Source organism: Callithrix jacchus, chromosome 2 (assembly GCF_049354715.1).
Source record: "Callithrix jacchus isolate 240 chromosome 2, calJac240_pri, whole genome shotgun sequence".
NCBI lineage: Eukaryota > Metazoa > Chordata > Mammalia > Primates > Cebidae > Callithrix > Callithrix jacchus.
The window spans coordinates 101,853,299-101,880,598 of record NC_133503.1 but is presented as its reverse complement, the minus strand read 5'-3'; the positions used below and the strand labels follow the sequence as shown (position 1 = coordinate 101,880,598).

At 38.5% G+C, this 27,300-nt stretch overlaps 1 protein-coding gene across 11 annotated transcripts in view; it reads right to left on the bottom strand.

The window, feature by feature from the left end:
- The window catches only part of FBXL17 (F-box and leucine rich repeat protein 17), a 572,981-nt gene that overhangs the window by 398,229 nt on the left and 147,452 nt on the right, over positions 1-27,300 (bottom strand). For 6 of the 11 annotated variants that reach the window (XM_054252081.2, XM_035292206.3, XM_035292208.3 and 3 more), the window contains 2 exons: positions 8,563-8,670; positions 7,779-7,871 (listed from right to left, as the gene is read on the bottom strand). In XM_054252081.2, coding sequence (XP_054108056.1) covers positions 7,779-7,871; positions 8,563-8,670 — 201 coding nt within the window. The remainder of the gene's footprint in view (positions 1-7,778; positions 7,872-8,562; positions 8,671-27,300) is intronic. The other 5 variants (XM_078365069.1, XM_035292207.3, XM_002744669.6 and 2 more) reach the window with 1 other exon arrangement.

The window sequence follows — 27,300 nt, the reverse complement described above, 5'->3', positions numbered from 1 at the left end:
GGTAATTCTATATTTAAATTTTTGAGGAACTGCCTAACTGTTTTCCATAGCAGCTGAATAATTTTATATCCCCACCATTAATGTACAAGCGTTCTACTTTCTCCACATCTTTGTCAACATTTGCTATTGTCCATGTTTTGATTACAACCATCCTAGATGTGAAACTGTACCTCACTGGGGTTTCTGATTTGCATTTCCCAGTAATTTGCATAACTAATAATGTTGAGCAGCTTTTCATGTACTTGCCAGCCAAGTATATCTTCTTTGGAGAAATATCTATTCAAGTCATTTGCACATTTTTAAAAATTAGGCTGTCTTTTTGTTGCTAAGATATGAGTTCTTTATATATTCAAGACACTTACCAGATATGTGATTTGCAAATATTTTCTCCTATTCTGTAGATTGCCTCTTCAATTTCTTGAGAGTATTCTTTGAGTTTTTAATTGTGATAAAGTCCAATTTATCTTTTTTTTTCTGCTGCTGCTCATGCTTTTGGTATCATATCTAAGAATCCATTACTGAATTCAAGGTCATGAAGATTTCTCCCATGTTTTCTTCTAAGTGTTTTGTAGTTTTAACTCCTACATTTAGGTCTTTGTACCATGTTTCAGTTAATTTTTATATACAGTCTAAGGTAGAGGTCTAATTTCACTCTTTTCCATATGGATATCCAGATATCCTAGCACCATGTGCTTACGAGACTCTTCTTTTCCCATTGAATGGTTTTAGAACCCTTTCAAATATTAATAGGACATAGATGTGTGAGTTTCTTTAGGGAGTCTCAATTGTTATCCATTGACCTATATGTCTATTCTTACTTCAGGACCATAATGTTTTGATTCTTATAACTCTGTAATAAGTGTTAAAATTGGGACAAATGAGTCCTCCAACATTGTTTTTCTTTTTTTAGATAGTTATGGCTCTTGAAGTGTCCTGCAATTCAATACTAATTTGAATATTACACTTTCCATTTTAAAAAGCTGCTTAGATTTTTATAGAGATTTAATTGTCTCTAAAATGCTTTGAGTCGTAATATTGCCATCTTAACAATATTTAGTATTTTCAGATTAACAGTGGATGCCTTTTCATTATGTAGGTCTTCTTTAATTCCTTTCAGTAATATTTTGTGAGTTTTGGTGTACAAGTCTTGATATCCTTCGTTAAATTTATTTATAAATGTTTTATTATTTTTGATAATAATGTAAATGAAAGGTTTTTCCTTATACCATTTGCAGATTATTCATTGCTAGCATATAAAAACATAACTTTTTAATGCTTCTTTTAAAAATCTTTTTAATTTTTTTAACTGACACAATTGTATGCATTTATGGTGTACAACATGATGTTTTGATATAAGTAGACATTGTGGAATGGCCAGACCAAGATAATTAATATATGCCTTACCTCACATAATGAAAGGAGTTAGTTAGCTTGCCTTATGGAGATAACAAGGGAATGGTCCCAGAGAGCCCCCTTTCCATGGGTCAGTGTCTCATCCGCACATTACGTAAAAAGCAGCCTGAGAAAAGATTCAAGCGGCAGGCACCAATAAGGGAACTAGCTCATAGCTCAGGGTGTTATGCCTGGAGACATGCCCGTGGCTGCACAGTTAGAAGAACCTCCGGACCATTTGGATAAGAACTTGCACAAACCTCCAGCTCACTCAGATAAGGGAACAAGGCCTGGCACAGAAATGCCTTTGTCTTCTGTATAGTCAGTGGGCTCCCAGGTAAAGTTTCTTCTTTTGTGGGCATAGGCATAGTGGGCTCCAGTGAGTTCTGGTAGGCGCTCTACTTTCCTTTATTTAGACTGTAAGTCTGGCCCCTATGAATCGTAACCTCAGCCCCTGATTGATCCCAGGCCAAGTTGAGTCACACGTTCGCCAAGACGGCCCGCAGACTAAGCTCATTCCTTCCCCTTCCCAGTCCATAAAAACCCTGGACCCCAGCCCCATAGTGGATACTCCCATTCCGGACCCCCTTTCCGCTGGCAGAGAGCTTTCTTCTTTTCCTTATTAAACTTTCACTCTAACCTCACCTTTGTGTCCGTGTTCCTTAATCATCTTGGAGGTAGGACAAGAACTCCAGGCATTATCTCAGACAATGAAAGTCTGTTTCAATATCATATTTTTTATGGCAGACCACGTAAAATGTATTCTCTCTGCAATTTTCAAGTATTCAATATATTTATTAACTATAGTCACTACGATGTACTATAGATTTCTTGAGCTTATTCTTCCTAACTGACACTTTGTATTCTTTGACCAGCATCTCCTTAATCCCTTCCCTCCTTTTAGCACCTGGTAACCACCATTCTAATCTGACTCTATGAGTCTGACTTTTTTTAGATTCCATATGTAAGGAGACCCTGCAGTATTGTCTGTCTGTGCCTGGCTTATTTTATTTAACATAATGTTCCCCTGGTTTCATCCATGATGTTGCAAATGACAGAAATTTCCTTCTTTTTAGGGCTGAATAGTATTCCATTGTGTGTATATACTATATTTTCTTTTTCCATTTATCCTTTGATGGACATTCCATGCCAACTTTGGCTATGGTGAATAGTGCTGCTTATGCAAACATAAGCGTGCAGACATTTATTCAACATATTGATTTTATATCCTTTGGATATATTCCCAGCAGCACTATTGCTGGATCTTATGGTATTTCTAATTTTTTTGAGTCACTTCCATAGTGTGTTCTGTGATGGCTATACTAATTCACATTTCTACCAAAAATGTACAAGAGCTCCCTTTTCCCTACATCCCCACCAAAACTTGTTATCTTTCCTCTTTTTAATAATAACATTCTGACAAGCATAAAGTTATATCTCATTGTGGTTGTAATTTGCATGTCCCTGATGATTAGTGATACTGAGCATTATTTTCATATACTTGCTTGTCACTTGTATGTCTCTTTTTGAAAAATGTCTATTTAGGTACTTAGCCCATTTTTCTATCAGGTTGTTTGTTTTCTAACTACTGAGTTGAGTTCCTTACATATTTTGGATACTCACTCCTTAACAGATATATGGTTTTGAAATATTTTCTTCCATTCTACAGGCTGTCTTTTCACTCTGTTGTTTCCTTTGCTATAGAGATACAACAAATTTTTGTGTAGTGATCTCCTAGCTTTGCTTTATTCTGAATGCCTAACCAACTTTGCTTTCCTGGAATAAAGTCTATTAGGTCATGGCATATTATCCTTTTAAAATATTGTTAGATATGATTTTCTAAATTTTTGCTTATTATTTTTGAATCTATATTCATGAAAGATAGTGGTGTTCAATTTTCTTCACTTAGAGTGTCGTTATCAAGTTTTTTTATGTGGGTAATAATAGTATAATTTCTAGAGGACTTGTGTTGAATTGGTATTAATTATTACTTAAATACTTGGCAGAATTCAACAATGAAGTCATCTGGGCTTAGAGTATTGGTGGAAAATTTTTAACTACAGATGCAATTTCTTTAAGAAATACAGGGGCATTTGGTTATCTATTTCTTCTTAAGTGAGCTTTGGTAGTCTGTGTTCTTCAAATAAATTTTCCATTTTATCTAAATTGTTGAATTGATAGGCCTAAAGATGTTCATTGGCTGGGTGTGGCAGCTCACTCCTGTAATCCCAGCACTTTGGGAGGCTGATGCAGGTGGATCACTTGAGGTCAGGAGTTCGAAACCAGCTGGTTAACATGGTAAAACCCCATCTCTACTAAAATTACAAAACATTAGCTGGGCATGGTGGTGGGCCCCTGTAGTCGCAGACTCTTGGGAGGCTGAGAGAAGAGAATCACTAGAACCCAAGAAGCAGAGGTTGCAGCGAGCCAAGATTGCATTGTACTCCAGCCTGGGCAATAAGAACAAAACTCTATCTCAAAAAAAAAAAAAAAGATGTTCATAATATTTCCTTGTTATCCTTTTAATACCTGTAGTATCTGTAGTTTTGTCAATCCTCTGAGCTATAACATTGGCAACTATGTCTTCCCTTTTTTTTTTTGATCAGTGTAACTAGAGATTTATCAATTTTATCTGTCTTATCAAATCACTAGTTTTTGGTTTCATAATTTTCTCTCTTCTTTTTGCTTTCCATTTCATTGATTTCCTCTTTGATCTTTACTATTTCCTTCCTTTTGCTTACTTTGGGTTTAATTTGCTCTTCTTTCTCAAATTTCACAAAACGGAAGTTGAAGTCATGATTTGAAATCTTTCTTTTTTCTCATATTGGTATTTGTTTCATTATTTTTATCTAAGTAGTACTTTAGTAGCATCACACTGAATCTGATACAATGTGTTTTCATTTTTCATTCATTTCAAAATACTTCCTAATTTCTCTTTGGATTTTGTCTTTACTCGCGGGTTATGTAGATGAATGCATAAGAGGAGTCACCCAGAGATCTCTGGGATTCTCTATGCAGTTCTCTTCACGCCAGTGTTCTGTCCTCTGAAATCTGGCTGTTTTGGTCTCCCTGGCCTTTCTGTTCTGTTTTGTCAACTCAGACAGTCTGCTATGCATTACCTGAGTTAGCCCCTTCCTGTGCTGCAGTATGGAAACTCTTTCAATGCAGTAAACTGAGACAATCATAGCACTCCTCTTGCCTTTTTCCCATATCGCGGGGGACCAATGTCCTTGGTTGCCTGATATCCAGTGTCTTAAAAACCACCGTTTCATATATTTTGCCTGTTTTTTTTTTATGGTTTTTTTTCAGGGAAGAGAGTAAATTTGGCCCCTGGCCGGACGCAGTTGCTTATACCTGTAATCCCAGCCCTATGGGAGGCCAAGGCATGTGGATCACAAGGTCAGGAGTTCAAGACCAGCCTGGACAAGATAGTATAACCCCGTCTCTACTAAAAATACAAAAATTAGCCAGATGTGGCGACAGGTGCCTGTAATCCCAGCTACTCAGGAGGCTGAGGCAAAAAATCTGCTTGAACACAAGAGGTGGAGGTTGCACAGAGCCAAGATTGTGCCACAGCACTCCAGCCTGGGTGACACAGTGAGATTCCATCTCAAAAAATAAATAAATAAATAAATTGGCCTGTTACTCCACATAAGCTGGAAGAAGTTCCATTTCATTTTGCTTATATCATTATAAACCCATTTGATTTATTTTAATTCTTTACAGAATCTTCCTTTTCAATGCTCAAAATATCTCAGCTTAAGTCAGTAGTAGCTATTTCACGTTGGCTTTTGGTCCTTTGACATATTCCTTCTAGTCTCTTTAGTGGCAAATGACATGCAGGCCCCACAGTCTAAACACTGAAGATAACTATATATTTGCATTTTCTGAACTTGTTTTTAAAAGTGGAAAAGAGACCAAGATAGAGAGATTTTATATTTACATAACAGGTACACTACAATGAAAAGAACACCCTTGTGTTAGAGGAGACCCAATTCTACCACATACAAGTCACTAATACTCTTAACTGTTACATATAGACCTCAAAAATTCTTATCTTTGCTTCTTAAATATGGACCTCTAAGTTTCCAAACATCATCCCATAAGTCGACTTTATCTTATCAACCAGTGTGTATTCAGTCTGCTAATTCTGAACTCTCATTTACACGGTCATAGCAGCTTAAAAAGAAGGCTTCTTATCCTAATATTGCTTGATATTAGCAGAATCTAAGTAACAATGGTGTGCCATCAGTAAGTAATACAAAGTAAATGAGAATTCAGTCAAGCCTGAGGAAATCAAAATAAAATTAAATCCAAGGGACCACAGAAGGATACCAATGTCCTTCCATCTATTCCCAATCATCTATTCTCCTGCCCTTGATTTAACAATCTAAGATATCACAAATCCCCAATTTTCCCTTCTAACCTACTAAATTAGACTTGATATTTCTTAGTTTCCATGAGAGCCCCTCACAGTCCATTCTAGGCCAATGATTCATAAATTCATAAATTCTTCAGGGTGCAAGAACTCCAAATCTGATGAGAGATCATCTAATACAGGCACATAATTTCAAAGACAGAGAACTAAGATACAGAGATTTTATGCTCCTTGCCTCTCTTAGTAAACTTAAAAAGGCAGATATGTAGTGACATCATGTGTTAGATTTTTTAAAATCATGTAAAAACATATTTAGGTTGATATCTCTCAACACTCTATATCTCACATCTTCCTGATTATTTGTTTTATTATGCACTATGATGATAAGGAAAACACAACTTTTTAAGTGGTGTTTATATAATTACAAACATTTTTGTGAATGTCTTAGTAACTGGTATGAAAACACTACCCGAATACAAATCTCATAAAATAAAAAGCATTAATTTTATTAAAAACTGAGTTCTACTCTTTTCAAGAGATAAACCAATTAAAACAGCTTTGCAGAACCCATGCATGTATAAAATGTCTTCTTGCCTTTACTTGAATCCAGAAAACTAAGCAACACTAGTCACTTAGTTTTACACAACAGTTTTCTCATCAAAGCAAAGGCTCTGTTGAAGAACAAAGATGTTCCTCAAAACTTTGTGGACTAACTCTGAGTCCAATAGATTCTGATTGTTGACAGACCAAACCAGCAATCCTTGCCCATAATCTTCAGAAGAACCATCTCAGCAAATTGAGCTTTCCAATACAGACATTTGCTGTAGCTGTGTTTTATCACAGAGAATAATTGTGATCTTTTAAGTACCAGTGTACCACAATTTTTGGCCATCTCAAAATGCTCAGGGAAGCACTCACTGATCTAATAAGTCTTGTTTTGTCATTAATGAGTACAATTTCAAGTGATCATAAAAAGCCCACATATGGCCATCACAACACTTGTTGTGCACAATCTGTTCAATCAAAGGCATTTTTACTCTACACCATAAACAGCATTAAATGTGACTAGAAAAACTCATCTACCAAGTTGTTCAGGCCAAGGTTATAAAAAATAAATTAAAAATTATGGTTACACTAAGATGTTCTGATAGAGCAATAATTGAGAATAACAGGCCTATCCTCTCCTCTAGCTTTAGGCTTTGATCTTCAAAATAAAATTAAAGCTAATCAGTCCTTTAAGACACAGTACAACTGCAGGCTCTCTTTTAGATACACTAGACTAGAATAGTGATTTGATTTCTTAAAATCAAATTTTGTACTAATTTTCTAGCAATTTAGATACTATGGCATCTGGTTTTTGTTGCTGTTGCTGTTGTTGTGTTGTTGTTGTTGTTGTTGTTGTTGTTTTGAAACAGAGTCTCAGTCTGTCACTCAGGCTGGAGTGCAGTGGCATGATCTTGGCTCACTGCAACCTCCACCTCCCAGGTTCAAACAATTTTCCCATCTCAGCCTCCCAAGTAGCTGGGATTACAGGCACACGCCACTACACCCAGCTAATTTTTGTATTTTAGTAGAGACAGGGTTTCACTGCCTTGGCCAGGCTGGTCTCAAACTCCTGGCCTCATGTGATCGGCCTTCTTTAGCCTCCCGAAGTGCTGGGATTACAGGTGTGAGCCACCACACCCTGCTGACACCTGTTTTAATATCAATAGTTTATACTTAGCGTTTACTGTAGTCTCTACTCTCATTCAATCATCTTATATATATATTACCTTATTTAACACCCTAAAAAATAATTTTCCCATTTAGCTAAGTGATAGACCCAATAATCCAATTTGAGGTTATAATGGCATCCAGGGTCCTGTTCACTGTATGGCCTTATCACAGTCCTAGGTAACTCATAAATATTTGCTCATTTCCTAGGGAGTAAAGAAAGACATTATATCCCATTAAAGTGTAAGCTCAAAGAGATCTGAAGACATCAAACTGAAGAGACCTGGGATCTTACCTGTTTTTTTTCATCATTGTGTTGCCAATATAGCAGCTTTCTAATAGTTGTGAAATGAAGGAAGGTTGAAGAAAAAGGTTGCTTAGCTATAAGCTGGAAAAGGCAAGACTCACATTCACTTTCCTAGGTACTATAGGATAGAACTGAAGGCTATATACAGTAACAAATTACAGATAATACATGGGTAAATTTTATAGTAGCTGTTTTTTCCATTACACAGATGTGAGAGTTGGCTTCTAATTATTTTAAAGCTCTGGAAAGCAGTAGAGATGACACATCAGTGAGAGATTACAAAAGAACTGGCAGTTTGATCATTTCTAAAAATATGAAATTTCATATAATCATTATATTAGTGAACTCTCTGAACCACAATGTAAGTTTATATCATATATTCACCTCTCTTTTCACTTTACATATTCAACTTGATCATATGCACTGACCATATTCACTTTTTAAAGCCAAATACTCATAGGATCTAGTGATATATGAGCACTTAAAATTAAATCAATCAAAATATCTTCTAAGCACAATGGATTACATTTAAATGATTCTTGTCATATATATTTATTTGATATATATTTCATAGCCATTAGCAATGAAAAAGCAAAAAGCTTCTTGTTTAAATGAGTATTCCATTTCAGAAAGTAAAAGTTTGGTATTGCTTTCTTCAACTCATTTTAACTTTATCAAACATTAGTATACTTCTATAATGGTCTGACTATCCCTTATTCAAGTAAATTCAACAATTTAGGGATAACCAAGGAAAAGCAGCCATAGTACATACCTTGGTTAGGTGAATGACTCCTTTAGAAGTGACTGAACAACCCATGAAGCCTACATATTGAAGCTCAGGACAGTGTTCAGCAAATGCTTTCACCGACTGATCTGTCACCTAGGAAGAGACATGGATAAAGTTATTCAAGGTGATAGTTCAATGAATGTAAGGATCTGGCTCCTGAAAATCCCCTCGGCCCTGCCGTGCATCACTAGTATTTCCCTCTCTTAGATGGTTTGAGTTAGCATACAAACATGCTATAATATTCCCATATTTTTAAAAGTCCTCTCTTGACCCTACATCCAATTCTCATCACCCCATGTTTGTACACTTCTCCATAGAAAATTACTCAGTGATATTGACACTGGCTACCTCTACTTCTTTACCTTCTCCCCTCCCTCTGTCAAAATATATATATTTTTTATATATGTATATATACACATACACACACACACACACACACACACACACACACACACACACACATATATACATGCATTTGTTTGGTTGGGTTTTTTTTGGCTTTATTTTTATTTGTATTATTTTGAGACAGAGTCTCACTGTGTTGCCCAGGATGGAGTGTAGTGGCACAATCTCGGCTCACTACAATCTCTGCCTCTCAAGTTCAAGTGATTCTCCTGCCTCAGGCTCCCAAAGTAGCTGGGACTACAGGCATGCACCACCATGACCAGCTAATATTTTTTTTTTTTTGAGACAGAGTCTTGCCCTGTCGCCAGGCACCAGACTGGAGTGCAGTGGCACAATCTCGGCCCACTGCAACCTCTGCCACCCAGGTTCAAGCAATGCTCCTGTCACAGCCTCCCAAGTAGCTGGGACTATAGGTGCACACCACCACACCTAGCTAATTTTTGTATTTTTTAAGAGATGGGGGTTCACCATGTTGGCCAGGATGGTCTCGATCTCTTGACCTCGTGATCTGCCCTCTTTGGCCTCCCAAAGTGCTGGGATTACAGGTGTGAGCCACTGTGCCCGGTCTTTTTTTTTTTTTTTTTTTTTTTTTCTGTACTTTTAGTGAAGACAGGGTTTCACCATGTTGGCCAGGCTGGTCTCAAACTCCTGACCTTAAGTGATCCAGCCTCCTCGGCTTCCCAAAGTGCTGATTAGAGGTGCAAGCAAACACACCCAGCCAATATATATATTTTTATTGACATTTAATTCACTTACCATAAAATTTACCCTTTCAACGTGTACAGTTCAGTATATTCACAAGGTTATGCACCATTATCGATATCTAATTCCAGAACATGTTCACCACCCTCCAAAAACCCCATGCCCATTAACGGTCATTTCCCTATTTCCCACTGCCTCCAAGTCTGACAGTCTAGATTTTCCTATTCTAAACACCTTATATAAAAATAACTACACAATTTGTGATCATTTGTGACTAGCTTCTTTCACTTAGCATAATCTTCAAGGTTCATCTATGTTGTAACAGGTGTTGGAATTTCCTTACTTTTCAAGGCTGAAAATGCTCCATTGTATGGATATACTACATTTTTATGGGTTGAATTATGTCTTAATATTCCTATTTTGAAATCTTAACCCTCAGCACCTCACAATGTGATCTTATTTGGAAACAGGGCTGCTATAGTTGTAAGTAACTAAGTTAGAATGAAGTTGTACTGGAGTGGAGTGGGTTGCCAGTCCAACATAACTGGTGGAGCACAGATGCACACACAGGGAGAATGCCATGTGAAGACTAAGTTATGCAGCCACAAGCCAAGGAACACCAGATTGCCAAAAAAGTACCAGAAGTTAGGTGAGAGGCCTGGAACACATCCTTTCCCAGCACCTTCAGAAGGAACATGGCCCTGACAACACTTTGATCTTGAATTTCCAGGCCCTAGAACTGTGATACAATAAATTTCTATTGTTTAAGCCACTCAGTTTGTGGTACTTGGTTATAACATCCCTAGCAAGCTAATATACACATTAATTTCCACGGCCTCTTGATCTCACAGTAATCAAGTTTTTGTCCCTCTCAATCACTGTCACCATTCTATTAATTAAATGGTCAGTCTGAATTTTCATCCCAGCAACATCAACTGGAGAAGACTCCAGTTGATGAGTCTTCTGGAAACAATTACTTAAGTTGTTTCTTGTGCATCACACTATTCTAGCTTTCCTCCTTCCTTACTGTTGGCTCTTGGTCACTTGGTTGAGTCTATCTCATCTCAGTCCTCAGCTCATTTCTCTTTTACATCTCTTTTTTTTTTATGAGTCGGAGTTTCACTCGTTACCCAGGCTGGAGTGCAATGGCGCGATCTCGGCTCACGCAACCTCCGCCTCCTGGGTTCAGGCAATTCTCCTGCCTCAGCCTCCTGGGTAGCTGGGATTACAGGCACGTGCCACCATGCCCAGCTAATTTTTTGTATTTTTAGTAGAGAGAGGGTTTCACCATGTTGACCAGGATGGTCTCAATCTCTTGACCTCGTGATCCACCCACCTCGGCCTCCCAAAGTGCTGGGATTACAGCCTTGAGCCACCGCACCCGGCCTCTCTTTTCCATCTTACTTCATTCCCTAGTGAATAAAATCTAATCTCATGGCTCCTAAATAACTCTCCTAGACTCTCTCTGTCTCTGAGCACACTTTGATTTTCTTCATACTTATCACTACTGATCACATTACACACTTCCTCACATATTAGTTTGTCGGTCTTCCCCTTTGAAAATAACTCTTCTCTCCTTCTCCCCTAGAATAACGAACCATTCTGGTTTGCCTCAGAGAGTTTCAGTCTTAGCACTGAAAGTCCTACAACCCAGAAAACTACTTAGTTCCCCATCGGCACCTAGAATAATCCCAGGTACTTAGCAGAAAAAACTGAAAGAAGTAAATAAATTGTTTTTCCTTCTATGTACTCCATCATACTTTTTACTTCTACTTTATTTTATTTATTTTTAGACAGAGGGTATATTTGTATTATTTTAATACACTGATTTTTTAAATGTCATTCTACTAGTGGCTTTATTTTCTGATATAGTTCATGTGTTTTATGAAGACTTTTTTTAAAAAGTGGGAGGAGGCACATTTTTTACACCAGTGACTCAACTTTGATCTGTACCATGATTAATTTTCTATATCAACTTGACTATACCATGAGGTGCCCAAATATTTGGTTAAACATTATTCTGGGTATTTCTGTGAGAGTTTCTGAGTAATATTAACAAGTGAATCAGTAGACTGAGTGAAGCAGATTGCCTTCTTCAATGGAGAGAGACTTCATCCAGTCTGTCAAAGGCCTGAATAGAACAAAAAGTCAGAGTAAGGGAGAACTGATGCTCCCTCTGCCTATCTTCCAGGTAGGACATTAGTGTTCTCCTGCCTTTGACTAAGACTTGCACTGGAATTTTCACCATTGGCTCTCCCAGTTCTCAGGTCTTCAAACTTGGACTAGAATTTATACCATTAGTTTTTTTACTTCTCAGGCCTTCAGACTTGGACTGAGACTATACCACTGGCTCTCCTGGAACACCAGATTGCCAAATGGAGATCTTGGAACTTCTCAGTCTCCATAATCATGGAAACCAATTCCTAACATCAATCTCTAGAAAAGTATATCAACAGACAGATAGGCAATATCCTAATTGTTCTGTTTCTGTGGAGAACCCTGAATAAAACCTTGAGCATTATAATCCTGAGCTTTATTATATTAAAAACTCAGAGTTGAAAGGAGTAAGGCCCAAGGAACTGTATTTTCAGCAAGTTGCCAAGTGGCACATAAGCATGTGAAAGCATGAGTCCCCAGTGCTGCAAAGAAGTTACACTGACAGTGTTTGGTTTTTCTAAGCAGCTCTGCTTCACATGAATGGCAGAATAAAATTCCCTTTTTATCTCCCCACCTCCAAAAAATTTCCTTTTATAGAATTATCTTCTTGTAATTGTGCTTAAATATTCAAGGTTTCCCAAAGATGTAGCTTATAAAAGAAAGTCCAAATATTCTCCATCATATTCCTAATTTCAGATTCACTTTCTTCTCAGTCAAGATGAAATCAACAAGTTTAACGTCTTTGTTAGTTTTTCAAACAGCTGCAATTTACATCTCTTTGGCATTAGCTTTAGTATGGGTCACTCTTTTTGTATCTTCCTTATCTATGCTGAACAGATATTGGAAAAAGAGGTATGTGCATAGCATTAATGCTAAAACAATCATAAGAACATTTTCCTAAAATAATGAAACCAACAGCATCTATGGTACATGTGATAAAAGATTAATTCTCCCCTCAAAAGTAAAGTATGCTTAAGCATATTAAGACTAAGGGTGCCATTGATAAATTAAAAATAGACTTCCTGATACTTAGCATTCTAAAGGCATTATGTTAACAAAGAATATTTAAAGCACTAAAATCGCTGGAAGCTTCAATGAAATTCAATCACTATTTAAAACAAAAAGGGGTAACAGAGGTTAAGTACATGGTCAGTTGGTTAAACACCCTGCTCAATTTCAGTCTAACATTAAGTTTTCTCTATATCTATCTTCGAGGAGAGGAGAAGAACACAGATAAGGATTAAGGGCACAAGAAAACTCAGGTCCAAGAGGCCAGAGCATTCAGAGAGCAAAAAATGGGGTTTAAAAATGTGCTTCTTGGGTCTTTCTCTCTCAGCTCAAGCAATTAGAGTAAGATAGCTCAGAGGAACCTCTAACACCAACAGGGTCCTGGAAAGCAAAGCAAGAGTGTGTCGTGAGGATACAGAAACACTGTTAGTAGGCTTGGGTATGTTTCAGGAGACTAATAAAATGGCCTTGAAGATTTGGGTGGAATCCAGCTCCACTTCCCAAAGATAGATCAGTTAGGGATTTGGGGCAGAAAGTCTGGCAGAAACAGACTACAGATTACAGGAAGCAGGTACTGGTGGGTATCAGCTTCTCTGGGACCCTGGAGTCTGACTGCCTAGCTTCAAATCCCAGCTGGACCACTTAGTAGCTGTGTGATTTTGAACAAGTCATTTCTCCTCTCTATACATTTTGTTCATTCTATAATATAGAGAAAATTACAGTACCTACCACACAGGGTAAAATGTGAAGGTAAAATAAGATAATGCATGTAAAATGTTTTGAACAAAGTATGACACATTGTCATTAGTCAGTAGATTTTAACTATTATCATAATCATTCCAGGTTCCCCTTTCTTCTGTATTCTGATTACTAGGACTAAAGAGTTGAAATGTGTAAGAGATTATTCAAAAGGAGTGTAGTTAAAGCATTCTACTTTCTTCTCCTGGTTATCACAAGAGATCCTGATCTTAATTTGGGGGTCTTCAGTTATAACCTAAACTATGAGATGGCTGTGTGTAAGGAGACATAGGTGAAAGTTTGTTATTGACTCCCTATGTTGGAAAGAATCCCATTTTGTCAAGGCTCTTAACCTAGATGCACAATAAAATCACCAAACAAGATTTCTGATTTAATTTATTGGATAGAGCTCTACATCAAATAAAATTTTATTTTAAGAGCTCCCCAGGGGATTCTAATGAAAAAATTTTAATGCCTTCCATTGAAAGCATGGTTCTCATACCAGCAGCAATGACATCACTTTGGAATTTGTTAAAAATGCAAAATCTGTAGATTGCTTTTAGCAGTATGGTCATTTTCACAACATTAATTCTACCAATCTATAAGCATGGGATACTCCATTTAATTCCCACTGAAATACCACCAACATTCTTCACAGACTAGAAAAAAACAATCCTAAAATTCATATGGAACCAAAAAAGAGCCCGCATAGCCAAAGCAAGACTAAGCAAAAAGAACAAATCTGGGGTCATCACATTACGAGTTCAAACTATCCTATAGGGCCACAGTCACCAAAACAGTATGGTGCTGGTATAAAAACAGGCATATAGACCAACGGAACAGAACAGAGAACCCAGAAATAAACTCAAATACATATAGCCAAGTGATCTTAGACAAAGCCAACAAAAACATAAAGTGAAGAAAGGACACCCTATTCAACAAATGGTGCTGGGATAACTGGCTAGCCATTTGTAGGAGAATGAAACTGGATCCTCATCTCTCATCTTATAAAAAAAATCAACTCAAGATGGATCATGGACTTAAATCTAAGACCTGAAACTATAAAAATTCTAGAAGATAACATCAGAAAAACCATTCTAGACACTGAGTTAGGCAAAGACTTTATTACCAAGGACCCAAAGGCAAATGCAACAAAAAAAAAGATAAATAAGTGGGACTTAATTAAACTAAAGAGCTTCTGCACAACAAAAGGAACAGTCAGCAAAATAGACAGACAACCCAAAGAGTGGAAGAAAATCGTCACAATCTATGCATCTGACAAAGGACTAATATCTAGAACCTACAAACAACTCAAAAAATCAACAAGAAAAAACAATCCCATCAAAAAGTGGGCTAAGGTCATGAATAGTCAGTTCACAAAAGAGGATATTCAAATGGCCAGCAAATACATGAAAAAAATGCTCAATATCACTCATCATCAGGAAAATGCAAATCAAAACCACAATGCTTACTCCTGTAAGAATGGCCATAATCAAAAAATTAAAAAGTAATAGACGGTGGCATGGATGTGGTGAAAAGAGAACACTTCTACACTGCTAATGGGAATGTAAACTAGTAAAACCAATATGAAAACCAGTGTGGAGATTCCTTAAAGAACTAAAAGTAGAACTACCATTTGATCCAGCAATCCCACTACTGGGTATCTACCCACAGGAAAAGAAGTCACTATATGAAGAAGATACTTGCACATGCATGTTTATGCCAACACAATTTGCAATTGCAGAAATATGAAACCAGCCCAAATACTCATCAATCAACAAGAGGATAAAGACAGTGTGGTATATATACATGATGAAATACTACTCAGCCATAAAAATGAACGAATTAAGGGCATTCACAGTAACGTGAATGGGACTGAAGACTATTATTCTAAATGAAGTAATTCAGGAATGGAAAACCAAACATCACATGTTCTCACTCATGAGTGGGAACTAAGCTATGAGGATCCAAAGGCATAAGAACGATACAGTGAACTTTGGGGACTCTGAGGAAAGGGTAGGAGGTGGATGAGAGATAAAATACTACAAATTGGGTTCAGTGTATACTGCTCAGGTGATGGGTGCACCAAGATCTCACAAATCACCACTGAAGGACTCTGTCATGTAATGAAATGCCACCTGTTCCCCAGAAACCAATGGAAATATTTCTTCTTAAAGCAAAATCTAAAGGCATAAGAACAATAAAGTGAACTTTGGGGACCTGGGGGAAAGGTTAAGAGGGGGCAAGGGATAAAAGACTACAAATAGAGTGCAGTGTATACTGCTCAGGTGATGGGTGCACCAAAAACTCACAAATCACTACTAAAAAACTTACTCATGTAATCAAATACCACGTGTACTCCAATAACTTACAGTAAAAAAAAAATTTTTAAAGCAAAACAGTAGGTCCTGGCACAGACCTATTGAATCTTACTCAGCTTTTAGCAAAATCCTCAGGTGATTCTTATAAACCTTAAAGCCTGAGAAATACTGCTCATGAGATAAGGGACTATGTCATCTTCTTGCGGTGAGATGAAGCAAAAACTAAATGGCTATGTCATAACCCAAGCACTATGCATAATTTTTTAAACTGCTTTATTGAGGTACAATTTACATACCATAAATTAATTTTGAGTATAGTTCATCAAGTTTTAATAAGTTTACACAGTTATATAATCATCACCACAATCCAGTTTTGAACACTTTCATGACACCACCCCAAAAATTCCCTCTATCCTCTATGCTCATGTACAGTTAATCACAGCTGTCACCCACAGGCAACTACTGATCTGCTTCCTATCTCTATACTTTTGCCTTTTCTAGAAACTTCATATAAATAGAATTGTACGATAAGTAGTCTTTTGTCTCTAGCTTCTTTCACTAGTGTAATGTTCTGAGGTTTATCCATGTTATTCCATGTATCAATAGTAGTAGTAATGGCATGATTCACCATTACCCCTAGTGATCTACTAGCAAAATTTTTGCTTCCTGTTTTCATGACATTACATTCTGCTGGCCTAGAGGTCTTAGTTCTAGAAGAAGGAACTCTGCCACCAGGAGAAACAACAACGATTCCATTAAACTGGAAATTAAAATTACCATCTGAACACTCTGGGCTCCTCCTACCTTTAAGTCAACCGGCTAAGAAGGGAGTTATACTGTTGGCTGGGGTGACTGACCAGGACTATCAAGATGAAATCAGTCTACTACTCTATAACGGAGGTAGGAAGAGTACGCATGGAATACAGGAGATCTATTCAGGCATCTCTTAGTATTGCCATGCCCTGTGATTAAGGTAAATGGGAAACTACAACAGCCCAATCCAGGCAAGACTACAAATGATCCAGACCCCACAGGGATGAAGGATTGAGTCACTTCACCAGGAAAAAAAAACCACGACTTGCTGAGGTGCTTGTTGAAGGCAAAGGAAATACCCAATGGGCAGTAGAAGAAGGTAGTCATCAATACCAGCTGCAGAAATTAGGACTGTTAACTGTCATGAGTATTTCTTTATTCCTTCTTTTGTTAAAAACATGTATGTTCATGTATACAATTATAATAAGGAAATATCTTCATTTTATTTCCTTTTCTTTTATCATGAAACATAAGATTTATTGACTTCACATCAGCATTTAAGTATTGTTAACTTTATAAAATCGTATTTGGATTGGGAATTGGTGAGTTTCTGGTTGTATGAAGGATAACTGTATTATGTTAGGTGTAATTATGAACTTATTATTGTCTTTATTTGAAGATTATGTATCATCTCTGGAGATGTGTATGGGTTCAAGTTGACAAGGGTTAAGACTTGTGATGATTAATGCTGAATGTTGGCAGGGCGCGGTGGCTCAAGCCTGTAATCCCAGCACTTTGGGAGGCCGAGGCGGGTGGATCACGAGGTCAAGAGATCAAGACCATCCTGGTCAACATGGTGAAACCCCGTCTCTACTAAAAATACAAAAAATTAGCTGGGCATGGTGGCACGTGCCTGTAATCCCAGCTACTCAGGAGGCTGAGGCAGGAGAATTGCCTGAACCCAGGAGGTGGAGGTTGCGGTGAGCCGAGATCATGCCATTGCACTCCAACCTGGGTAACAAGAGCGAAACTCCATCTCAAAAAAAAAAAAGAAATACTGAATGTCAACTTGATTGATGGATGCAAAGTATTGATCCTGGGTGTGTCTGTGAGGCTGTTGCCAAAGGAGATGAACATTTGAGTCAGTGGGCTTGGAAAGGCAGACCCACCCTTACTCTGGTGGGCCCAATCTAATCAGCTGCCAGTGAAGATGAAGCAGGCAGAAAAACGTGAAGAGACAAGACAGGCCTACCCTCCCAGCCTACATCTTTCTCTCATGCTGGGTGCTTCCTACCCCCAGACATCAGACTCCAAGTTCTTCAGTTTTGGGATTTGAATTGGCTCTCCTTGCTCCTTGGCTTGTAGACAACCTATTGTGGGACCTTGTGATCATGTAAGTTAATACTTAATAAACTCCCATATATATATACTATTAGTCTGTCTCTCTAGGGATCCCTGACTAATACAGTAGTTTATTCATTTTATTACTGCATAGAATTCCACTGTATGGATATACTACGTCTTGTGTATCTATTCGCCAGTTGATAAATATTTGAACTGTTTCCAATTTGGGGCTTTGACAAATAATGCTGCTGTGATCATTCACATATAAGTACTGTATGGATATAAATTCTCATTTCTCTTGAGTAAATATCTAGGAGTAGAACTTGTGAGTCACACAAACGTATGTGTAATTTTTCACCCATTTTTAAAATTGGGCCATTTGTCTAATTAAGTTATAGGAGTTCTTTATATATTCTGAATACACACCCTTATCAGATATTTGTTTCACAGTTGTTTTCTTGCACTCTGTGCCTTGTCTTTAATTTTCTTAATGGTGTTCTTAGCTCTGACATTTAGGTCTATGATGTTCTCAGAGTTCATCTTTGTTTATGGTGTGAAATAAAGGCAAAGGTTCATCTGTGCATAGGTATATCCAATTTTGCCAGCACCATTTGTTGAAAAGACTACACACTATGGAGGAATTTCAAAGCTCCTGCCTGGAACACCTTGAAGAATCATACATACTCACAGGCTATGGGAAAACCAGGCAATAGGTGAGAATTAGTATGCAGACAGAAACGTGATTCAGGATTTGCAAAGAAGCATCGGAAAATTAGAGAACAATGAGATCAGCTTGCAAAGTAGATTTTGATCTTTCAGTCAGTCAATGCTATGATAGTGACTAAGAGAAAGATAACTCTCAGATTCAACTTGATTCGCATGGCAGAGGTAAAGAAAAATCATCTCCTTAAGTTGGCATTCTAAAAGCCAAGCTACACTTTTATAACTGCATGAAAAGAAAGTAGGCGCATTTAGTGTTAGACCAGGAAAAGCACTGGTGATAAGGAATGTCTATTGTACCAGACTCAAAAGGACCATTAAAAGCCTGAATAATATCAACATACATCAAGATCCTAGTAAAGCTTCAGTTTAGAAGTCTTAAGCTGCTAAACCTAAGGCAAATGAAAACCAGAGACCCAGGGTGCAAAAGGGAAAAGGAGGAGAATGTTGGTTCTCATAAGCTCTTGAGGGCTGCACTCAATCAGAAATCTTTTGATGGTAGATTCCTGTGAGATCAAATGTAGGGACAAAAGAGAAGTCCCTGCAGGAGGCAGAAATAATAGGCTTAGAAAATGCAGAGTTGGGGGACAACAGTAATAGCGACTGTGGCAGAAATGGCCATATATGACTAAGAAACTCTTGGCTAGAAGATTAAAGAAAAGACAGGCAGTACAGGGTCACCAATTTTGCTTGGAGAATTACCGTTTATAAATGTGATTTGGGACTGTGGATTACTCTACTTCTAAACTTGGAGATTCAGTTTCTAGGCAGCTCACACTCAGCTGAGATTTGGGTACTAGCAGCCACAGGGTTGGAGAGATAATAGGCAATAAAAATAGCTACATTGCCGGGCGCAGTGGCACACGCCTGTAATCCTATCACTTTGGGAGGCCAAGGCAGGCAGATCACGAGGTCAAGAGATTAAGACCATCCTGGCAACATGGTGAAACGCCATCTCTACTAAACATACAAAAATTAGCTGGGTGTGGTGACGCACACCTATAGCCCCAGCTACTCGGGAGGCCGTGGCAGGAGAATTGCTTGAATCCGGAAGGTGGAGTTTACAGTGAGCCGAGATCATGCCTCCGCACTCCAGCCTGGCACCTGGCAATGGGGCAAGACACTGTCTCAAAAACAAACAAACAAAAAAAAAGCTACATTTACTAAGGCCTTACCATGTGCCCAGCTAAGTTCTCTCTATCCATCATCTTGAGTCTCATAATAGTATTGAGAGGCATAATTATTCTCATTTAATAGGTGACTAAAATAAGCATATTAGAGATTGACTTCCTCCTCCAAATCAAACAAGTAGCAAGTGGCAAAACTGGGTTTTAAACATTGGTCTGTTAGGTTTTAAAACCTGTGCTTTTTATGTTACAGCAATTAGGCTATGATTCCTTTGACGGAACTAATCTCATTCAAATGCAAGAGTAAATTCAAGGCCTTCCTTTCACCTCCAGATAAGTAGAGTGGCAGAAATCAAGGCACAATGGGTCTACTTTCTAGGGAATTTTCTAAGAGAAGTATTACCACTTGATTACTGTTTTCATCTCCTGCAGATAGAATCGCTTTGGTACTGATGCTATGATAGTCTTATATATCCTGAGAACCCCTCCAAAAGATGGAAGCATAGTAGAGGGTCAGGGAAGTCTAATTCAGAGGTGTTGAAGAAGCTCCTTAATGGTAGTAAATTATAAAACCATAAAAGTAGTAACTGAAATCCAAGGAAGCAGTTTTATCTAGAAAGGATTAAAATTAACAAAGAAAAAAAAAAGTAAGGACAGGGAAAGCTTTTATGTAAATTACAAGATTCTAAATAAAAAGATGCAATGTAGTCTTATTTTAAGACCTGATGTTTTCATGGACTATGGGAAAAGAGATCTATCTTTATCAGAACAAAACTGATTCGAATAAGAGGAATTTTGTAATCTATGCCGAAAAGATATTTTAGGAATAATTGCTAGCATATCTGGGAAGGAAAGGAATTTGCAGTACTAATTCTAAAAAGGTGGAACAATCTTTGGACATTTTAATACTGCCAGCATTATAGAGTTATTCTGTGTAATCCTACATGCATATACCAAACAATATAACAGTATTTTTTGAATTTCATTAGAAACTAAAAAAAAAACAAAAAACTGTTTTCCCTAGATTTTGCCCCAGACAACTAATTCAGAGCCTGAAAATATGCACTTTTAATCCGTCTCTTAATGATTCTTTTGGAATAAATCCAGAAAGTCTCATGACTAAATCTAATAACAATGATTGTACAACAAAGGCCAGTATAATAATGGGTTATACTAGTATCTACAGTACTAGTACAAGATTATCAAAATGTATATTCAAGGCCATTTACAGCACTAGTATAACCCATTGTTACTGCCCATTTCTACTGCCCCCACCATGGTCAAAGACCATATGTCATTCTTTTCCTGGATATTTGGAATAACCTACACAAATGGACCTCCTTCTGCCATTCTTGATGCCACCAATCTATTTTCCACTCATCAAGTCAGAGTAATCTTTTAAGAAGCACAGATCAAATCATGTCAATCTGCTATTCAAAATTCTCCAGTGGTACTCATAAAATAAAATCCAAACTCCTTTCATAACCAATAAGGCCCTGCATGACCTGATCCTATCTCATCCAACTTATTTCATCCCACTATCCCCTCTCCTTGCTCACTTCGTGATCTCTCCATTTATCCTGTTCACTACTTTACTACTCTACCCCCTAGAGTTGAGTACAGCATCCCACATACAACAGAAGCTCCAGAAATCAAAATGAATAATTGAAGTACTGTTTTGATGCGTGTCAATGACTTGCTGGTCCAATACTATAGAAATGTATTTTTTAATGCCAAGAAAAACTGAACTATTGATTTTATTGGCTTCATGTGGCACACAGAAGTAGTAGCTAAGAATCAGATAAATGACATCACAAAACTAAGGACAGAATTTTCAAAGAAATCAACAGCAGTACTTTGACTCTTCAATATGTCTGAAGTAAACTGAAAAACCAATATGGGATTAGTTAGACATAGTGGCTCATGCATGTAGTCCCAGTTACTTGGGAAGCTGAGGTGGTAGAATCACTTGAGCCCAGAGTTCAAGTTTGCAGTTAGCTAGGATCATACCACTGCACTCCAGCCTGGATGACAGAGTGAGACCCTGTCTCTTAAAACAACAAACAGGTCGGCCAGGCGTGGTGGTTCACACCTGTAATCCAAGCACTTTGAAGCCAAGGCGGGTGGATCACCTGAGGTCAGGAGTTCAAAACCAGCCTGACCAACATGGTGAAACCCCGTCCTAAAAATAAACATAAATAAATTAATTAATTTAATTAAATAAAAATAAAAACAACAAACAGGCCGGTGTGGTGGCTCACGCCTATAATCCTACCACTTTGGGAGGCTGCAGCAGGGGGATCATTTGAGGCCAGGAGTTTGAAACCAGCCTGGCTAACATGGTGAAATTCTGTCTCTACTAAAAATACAAAACATTAGCTGGGTGTGGTGGAGGGGCGCTTGTAATTCCAGCTACTTGGGAGGCTGAGACAGGAGAATTGCTTGACCCTGGGAAGCAGAGGTTGCAGTGAGCAGAGATCATGCCATTGTACTCCAGCCTGGAAGACAGGGCAAGACTCAGGTCTCTAGCCTGGGTGACAGAGTGAGACTCCGTCTCAAAACAAACAAACAAACAAAAACAAAAAGCAAACAAACAGAAAACAATAACAATGTGAAAAAATTACCAGGGGTGAACAACTAATCTTACTCAAGACTTCAGGACCAATTCAAGACCTTCTTTCCACCCTCAATGAAAAAGGGCAAAACAAAGACCCACAGCATAGCAAGGCTACTTTCTGGGTTATTTTCCAGGGGAAATACCAATCTTTGATTAATTTTTTCATCTCTTGCAGGTCGAGTGGTCAGTGGGCTCATAGGGCACCCTCATCTTCTGAATGCAAAATAAAACCAGCATAAAGCAATTTCCCTAGGCTAGGCTCTGCCCTGACAAAACTTATACAGGAAGGGGAAATCATTTCCATTGTTCCAGTTCAGTGAGATTTACCAGTCTAGAACAGTCATACAGATTCTGGGCAGGAGCCTGTGGGACAATTTGGTTGTCTGACTATCCCCTCTGCCAGATAGTGGGTAGTAACAAAAGAGAACAATGGTGGCCATCAGGACAGGTTATTGATTTAGGGAAGTAAATTGGAGAATTTACTCCAATCCTGAACAACTACTTCAGTCCACTGAGTTGGCATTATCTTTGAAAATAATAAAGGCACATTTATACTGTGTTCAATGAAGGGTTTATTTCACTCAGGTCTCCTAAATCCCTCTAATTCAACAAATATACAAGCACCTACTATATGCACAACACTTCATGTTAAGTGCTGATGCTGTATGAAGATGAGGTAGTGTCTGCCTCCAAGAGGAAAGGTAATAGGTTGTGATGTGAACAGGCCTAGCTCCTATAACTACCAGTGAGATCTCTGGGAATATTTTAATCTGTAGACTGCATCCCAGCTCAGTTCCCCCAAGGACTTCTGACTAGATCTGAAAGCAAGTTTAAAGAGAGAACAAGGTTATGGGACACCGAACACCAGCAGAATGGTTGTGACTTTATACTGAAGGAGGCTATTTTATTAGTAATATAGAAACATATGAGCTTAATGGACTTTAATATCCCCTTGAGTTCCAACAGACTGCAGGTCCATGACTGATGGAGTCATTCATTAAACACTTTAAGGGCAGGGTAATAAAGACAAAGTTGCACTTTAAAGTCCAATAAGTATATACAAGACCAACTAAAGGGATATTTTGGCCTCAAGGAGGCCAGGAGGCTATGGATAAAATAAACCCCATGTACCCAGAGGACAATAGTATACCACATCCAGGGGGCCTCAGTTAGGCTTAACCACATGCCAGTGTCACTAACCATCCATATCTGATGCTGTACAAAGAGTATATGAAGTACTGTGATGACAGAAATACCAAATGAAAGAAATTTATTTAAATTTCCTATTAGGGGCTTTAAAAATGGAATGCAAGGAAATTTTTCCATTTGTTTACTCAAGTCTTCAAAATCCATGTGAAAATTATATCTTTTACAGGGTACAGTATGTATACCTACTATTAATGCACCAAGAAGCCTTCTTATTTGAAATAGAAATACAAAAACAGAAAACAAACTGGCACTTGTCACATAAAAGGAAACAGATAAATATGGTGAAAAAATACTTGGTATGGATTCACTTTATAAATCATTTCAAAAAGACTTTCATCATTGTGCTTTTCATTTAATAAAAACTTCATATCTAGTAAATTTTTAAAATAAATCTAAAAGATTATTTAAAGTACTTTTCTTTCAAACCACAGTCAGGCAACAATATTTACAGAGCACATGTTATGTGCTAAGTACTTTGCTATATACAATGATTGAGAAAGGCAGGCAGCCCTCTTGGAACTTACAATCTAGTAAGAAGGGCACAAGTTAAACATCTATTTCAAGTATGGTTACTATATTAATATAGTCATTTGCATTAGTCAATGAATTGTGACTTTTTAATTTTTATTTACTTATTTTTGGGGAACAGGGTCTCGCTCTGTCACCCAGGCTGAAGTGCAGTGGTACAATCATGGCTTACTGCAGCCTTCACTTCCCAGGCTCCAGTAATCCTCCCACCTCAGCCTTCCCAGTAGCTTGGACCCAGGCATGAGCCACCATGCCAGGCTAATTTTCTTTTTTTTTTTTTTTTTTTTGTATTTTTTTTAGAGACAGGGTTTCACCATGTTGCCCAGGCTGGTCTCAAACTCCTAAGCTCAAGCAATCCAACTGCCTCAGCCTCCCAAAGTTCCGGGAGCTATTGCGCCCAGCCAAACTGTTATTTTCTATATAAGCCATAATTCCACATGTGGTTAATGTGGAAATGAGCCAAACACATTACTAAAAATTATAGTAATTAGTACAAATATTTTTCTCAAATATTTTGTTTTAATTACATGACTGATATCATTTCAGTAGAGAGCTATAACAAATACTACTTTTTAAATAAATATTGCTTTTACATATCATGAGAAAAACAAGATTTAAGAACCTACATGTGCTAACATAATTTTGACATTTTTTTTTAGAGACAGTGCCACACTCTGTCACCCAGGCTGCAGTACAGTAGCACGATCATATCTCACCGTAGGAGGCAAAGCAAGATGGCTGAGCAGAACCTGCCTCCAGTTATCCTCCCTGCAGAAACACCAAACTGAACAACTATCCACATAAAAAAGCACCTTTGTAAGAAACAAAACTCAGGTGAGTGATCAGAATACCTGATTTTAACTTCATATCATTGAAAGAGGCACTAAAGACAGTTGAAAAGATACTCTTGAATTGTTACCACCACCCCTCCACCATTCCCTGGCAGCAGCCACGTGGCACAGAGAGAATCTGTGTGCTTGGGGAAGGGACAGTGCAGTGACTCTGTGACCCTGCATCTGAACTCAGTGCTGCCCTGTCACCGTGGAAAGCAATACCAGGCAGAACTACGCTGGCGCCCATGGAGGGAGCATTTTATACCAGCCCTAGCCAGAGAGGAATTCCCATCCCACCAGTCAAAACCTTAGCTTTGGCAAGCCTGCCACTTTGGGCTAAAGTGCTCTCAAGTTCTAAATAAACTTGAAAGGCAGTCTAGGTCACAAAGAATGCAATTCCTAAGTAAGTCCTGTGCTGGGCTCAGAGCCAGTGAAGTTGAGGTGCACATGACGCAGTGAGATATCAGTTGTGGTGAGGGGGGCCAAGGGAGTGCTTGCACCACCCCTTCCTGAACCGTAGGCAGCACAGCTCACAGCTCCAGGAGAGACTCCTTCCTTCTGCTAGAAGACAGGGAAGAGTAAAGAAGACTTTGTCTTGCAATTTGAGTACTGGCTCAGTCACAGTGAGGTAGGGCAGTAGGCAGAGTCCTGAGGCCCACATTCTAGAACCTAGCTCCAGGAAAACATTTCTAGATACACTTTAAGGCACAAAAGAACCTGCCATCTTGAAGGGAAGGACCTAGGCCTGGAAGAATTCATCATCTTCTGATAAAAAGAGCCCTCGGGGCCTGAATAATCGAAGCAGAACTCAGGAACTGCTTGCCATGGGCCTTGAGTGAGACTCAGAGATGTGCTGGCTTCATGGTGACTCAGAGCATTCCTAGCTGTTGTGCCTACAGGGAAAGAACTCCTTCTGCTTGAGAAAAGAAAACAGAAGACTAAAGAGGACTTTATCTTGCAGCTTAGGTACCAGCTGGGCCACAGTTGGGTAGAACAACAACTAGGCTATTGGCAACCCTGATTCCAGGTGTTGGCTCTTGGATTTCTATAACTACCCTGGGCCAGAGAGAAGCCAACTGCCCTGAAGGGTGAGTCCCAGGCCTGGCAGCACTCATCCCAAGCTGACTAAAAAGCCCTTGGTCCTTGAATGAACATCGATGGTAGCCAGGCAGTACTCTCTGTGGGCCTGTGGTAGTGGTGGCCAGGAGAAGAGACTCCTCTCTTGTGGAAAGGGGTGGGAAGAGTGGGAAAAACTTTTACTTGTGGCTTGGGTACCAGCTCAACCACAGCAGAATAGAATACAAGTAGATTCCTAAGGTTTCTGATTCCAGGTCCTGGTCCCCAGATGTCATTCTTTGGATATGCCCAGGACCATGGGGAATTTGCCACCCTGAAGGGAAGGACACAAGCCTGGATGGCTTGACCATCTACTGATTGCAGAGTACTAGGGCCTTGAATGAATATAGGCAGTAGCCAGATAGTGAATATACTGCAGCCCCTAGGCAAGACCCAGTGCTATTCTGGTTCAGGTCTGACGCAGCACAGTCCCACTGGTAGTGGTCACAGGGTGCTTGTGTCACTCCACACCCAGCTCCAGGTACAGCTCAGCACAGGGTGGGAGAGCGGGGAGGGAGGGAGGGAAGGGGAGAGAGATAGAGAGAGAGAGACTGACTCCCTTTGTTTGGGAGAAAGTTAAGAGAAGAGTTTCTGCCTGGTAATTCACAGAATTCTTCCAGATATTATCCAAGACCACCAAGGTAGTACCTCTATGCAAGAGCCATAGCATTACTGGAAAGCCTTCCCAAGAAGGATAGGACGAACAAGCTCAAACTGAAAACACTATAATAAATACCTCTGTAATGCCTAGACACCAGTGAACTTTCATAAGCATCCAAAAGACCATCAGGAAAACAAGACCTTACCAAACTAAATAAGACATCAGTGATCAATCATTAAGGGATAGAGATACATGACCTTTCAAAGGGAATTCAAAATAGCTATTTTAAGGAAACTCAATGAAATTCAAAATAACACAGAGAAGGAATTTAGAATCCTATCAGATAAGTTTAACAAAGAGACTAAAATATATATTTTTTTAAATCAAGCAGAAATTCTGGAGCTGAAAAATGCAACTGGCATACTTGAAGAATGATCTGAGTCTCTTATCTGAATTGATGGAGCAGAAGAAAGAATCAGTAAGCTTGAAGACAGGCTATTTGAAAATATATAGTCAGAGGAAACAAAGGAAAAAAGAATAAAAC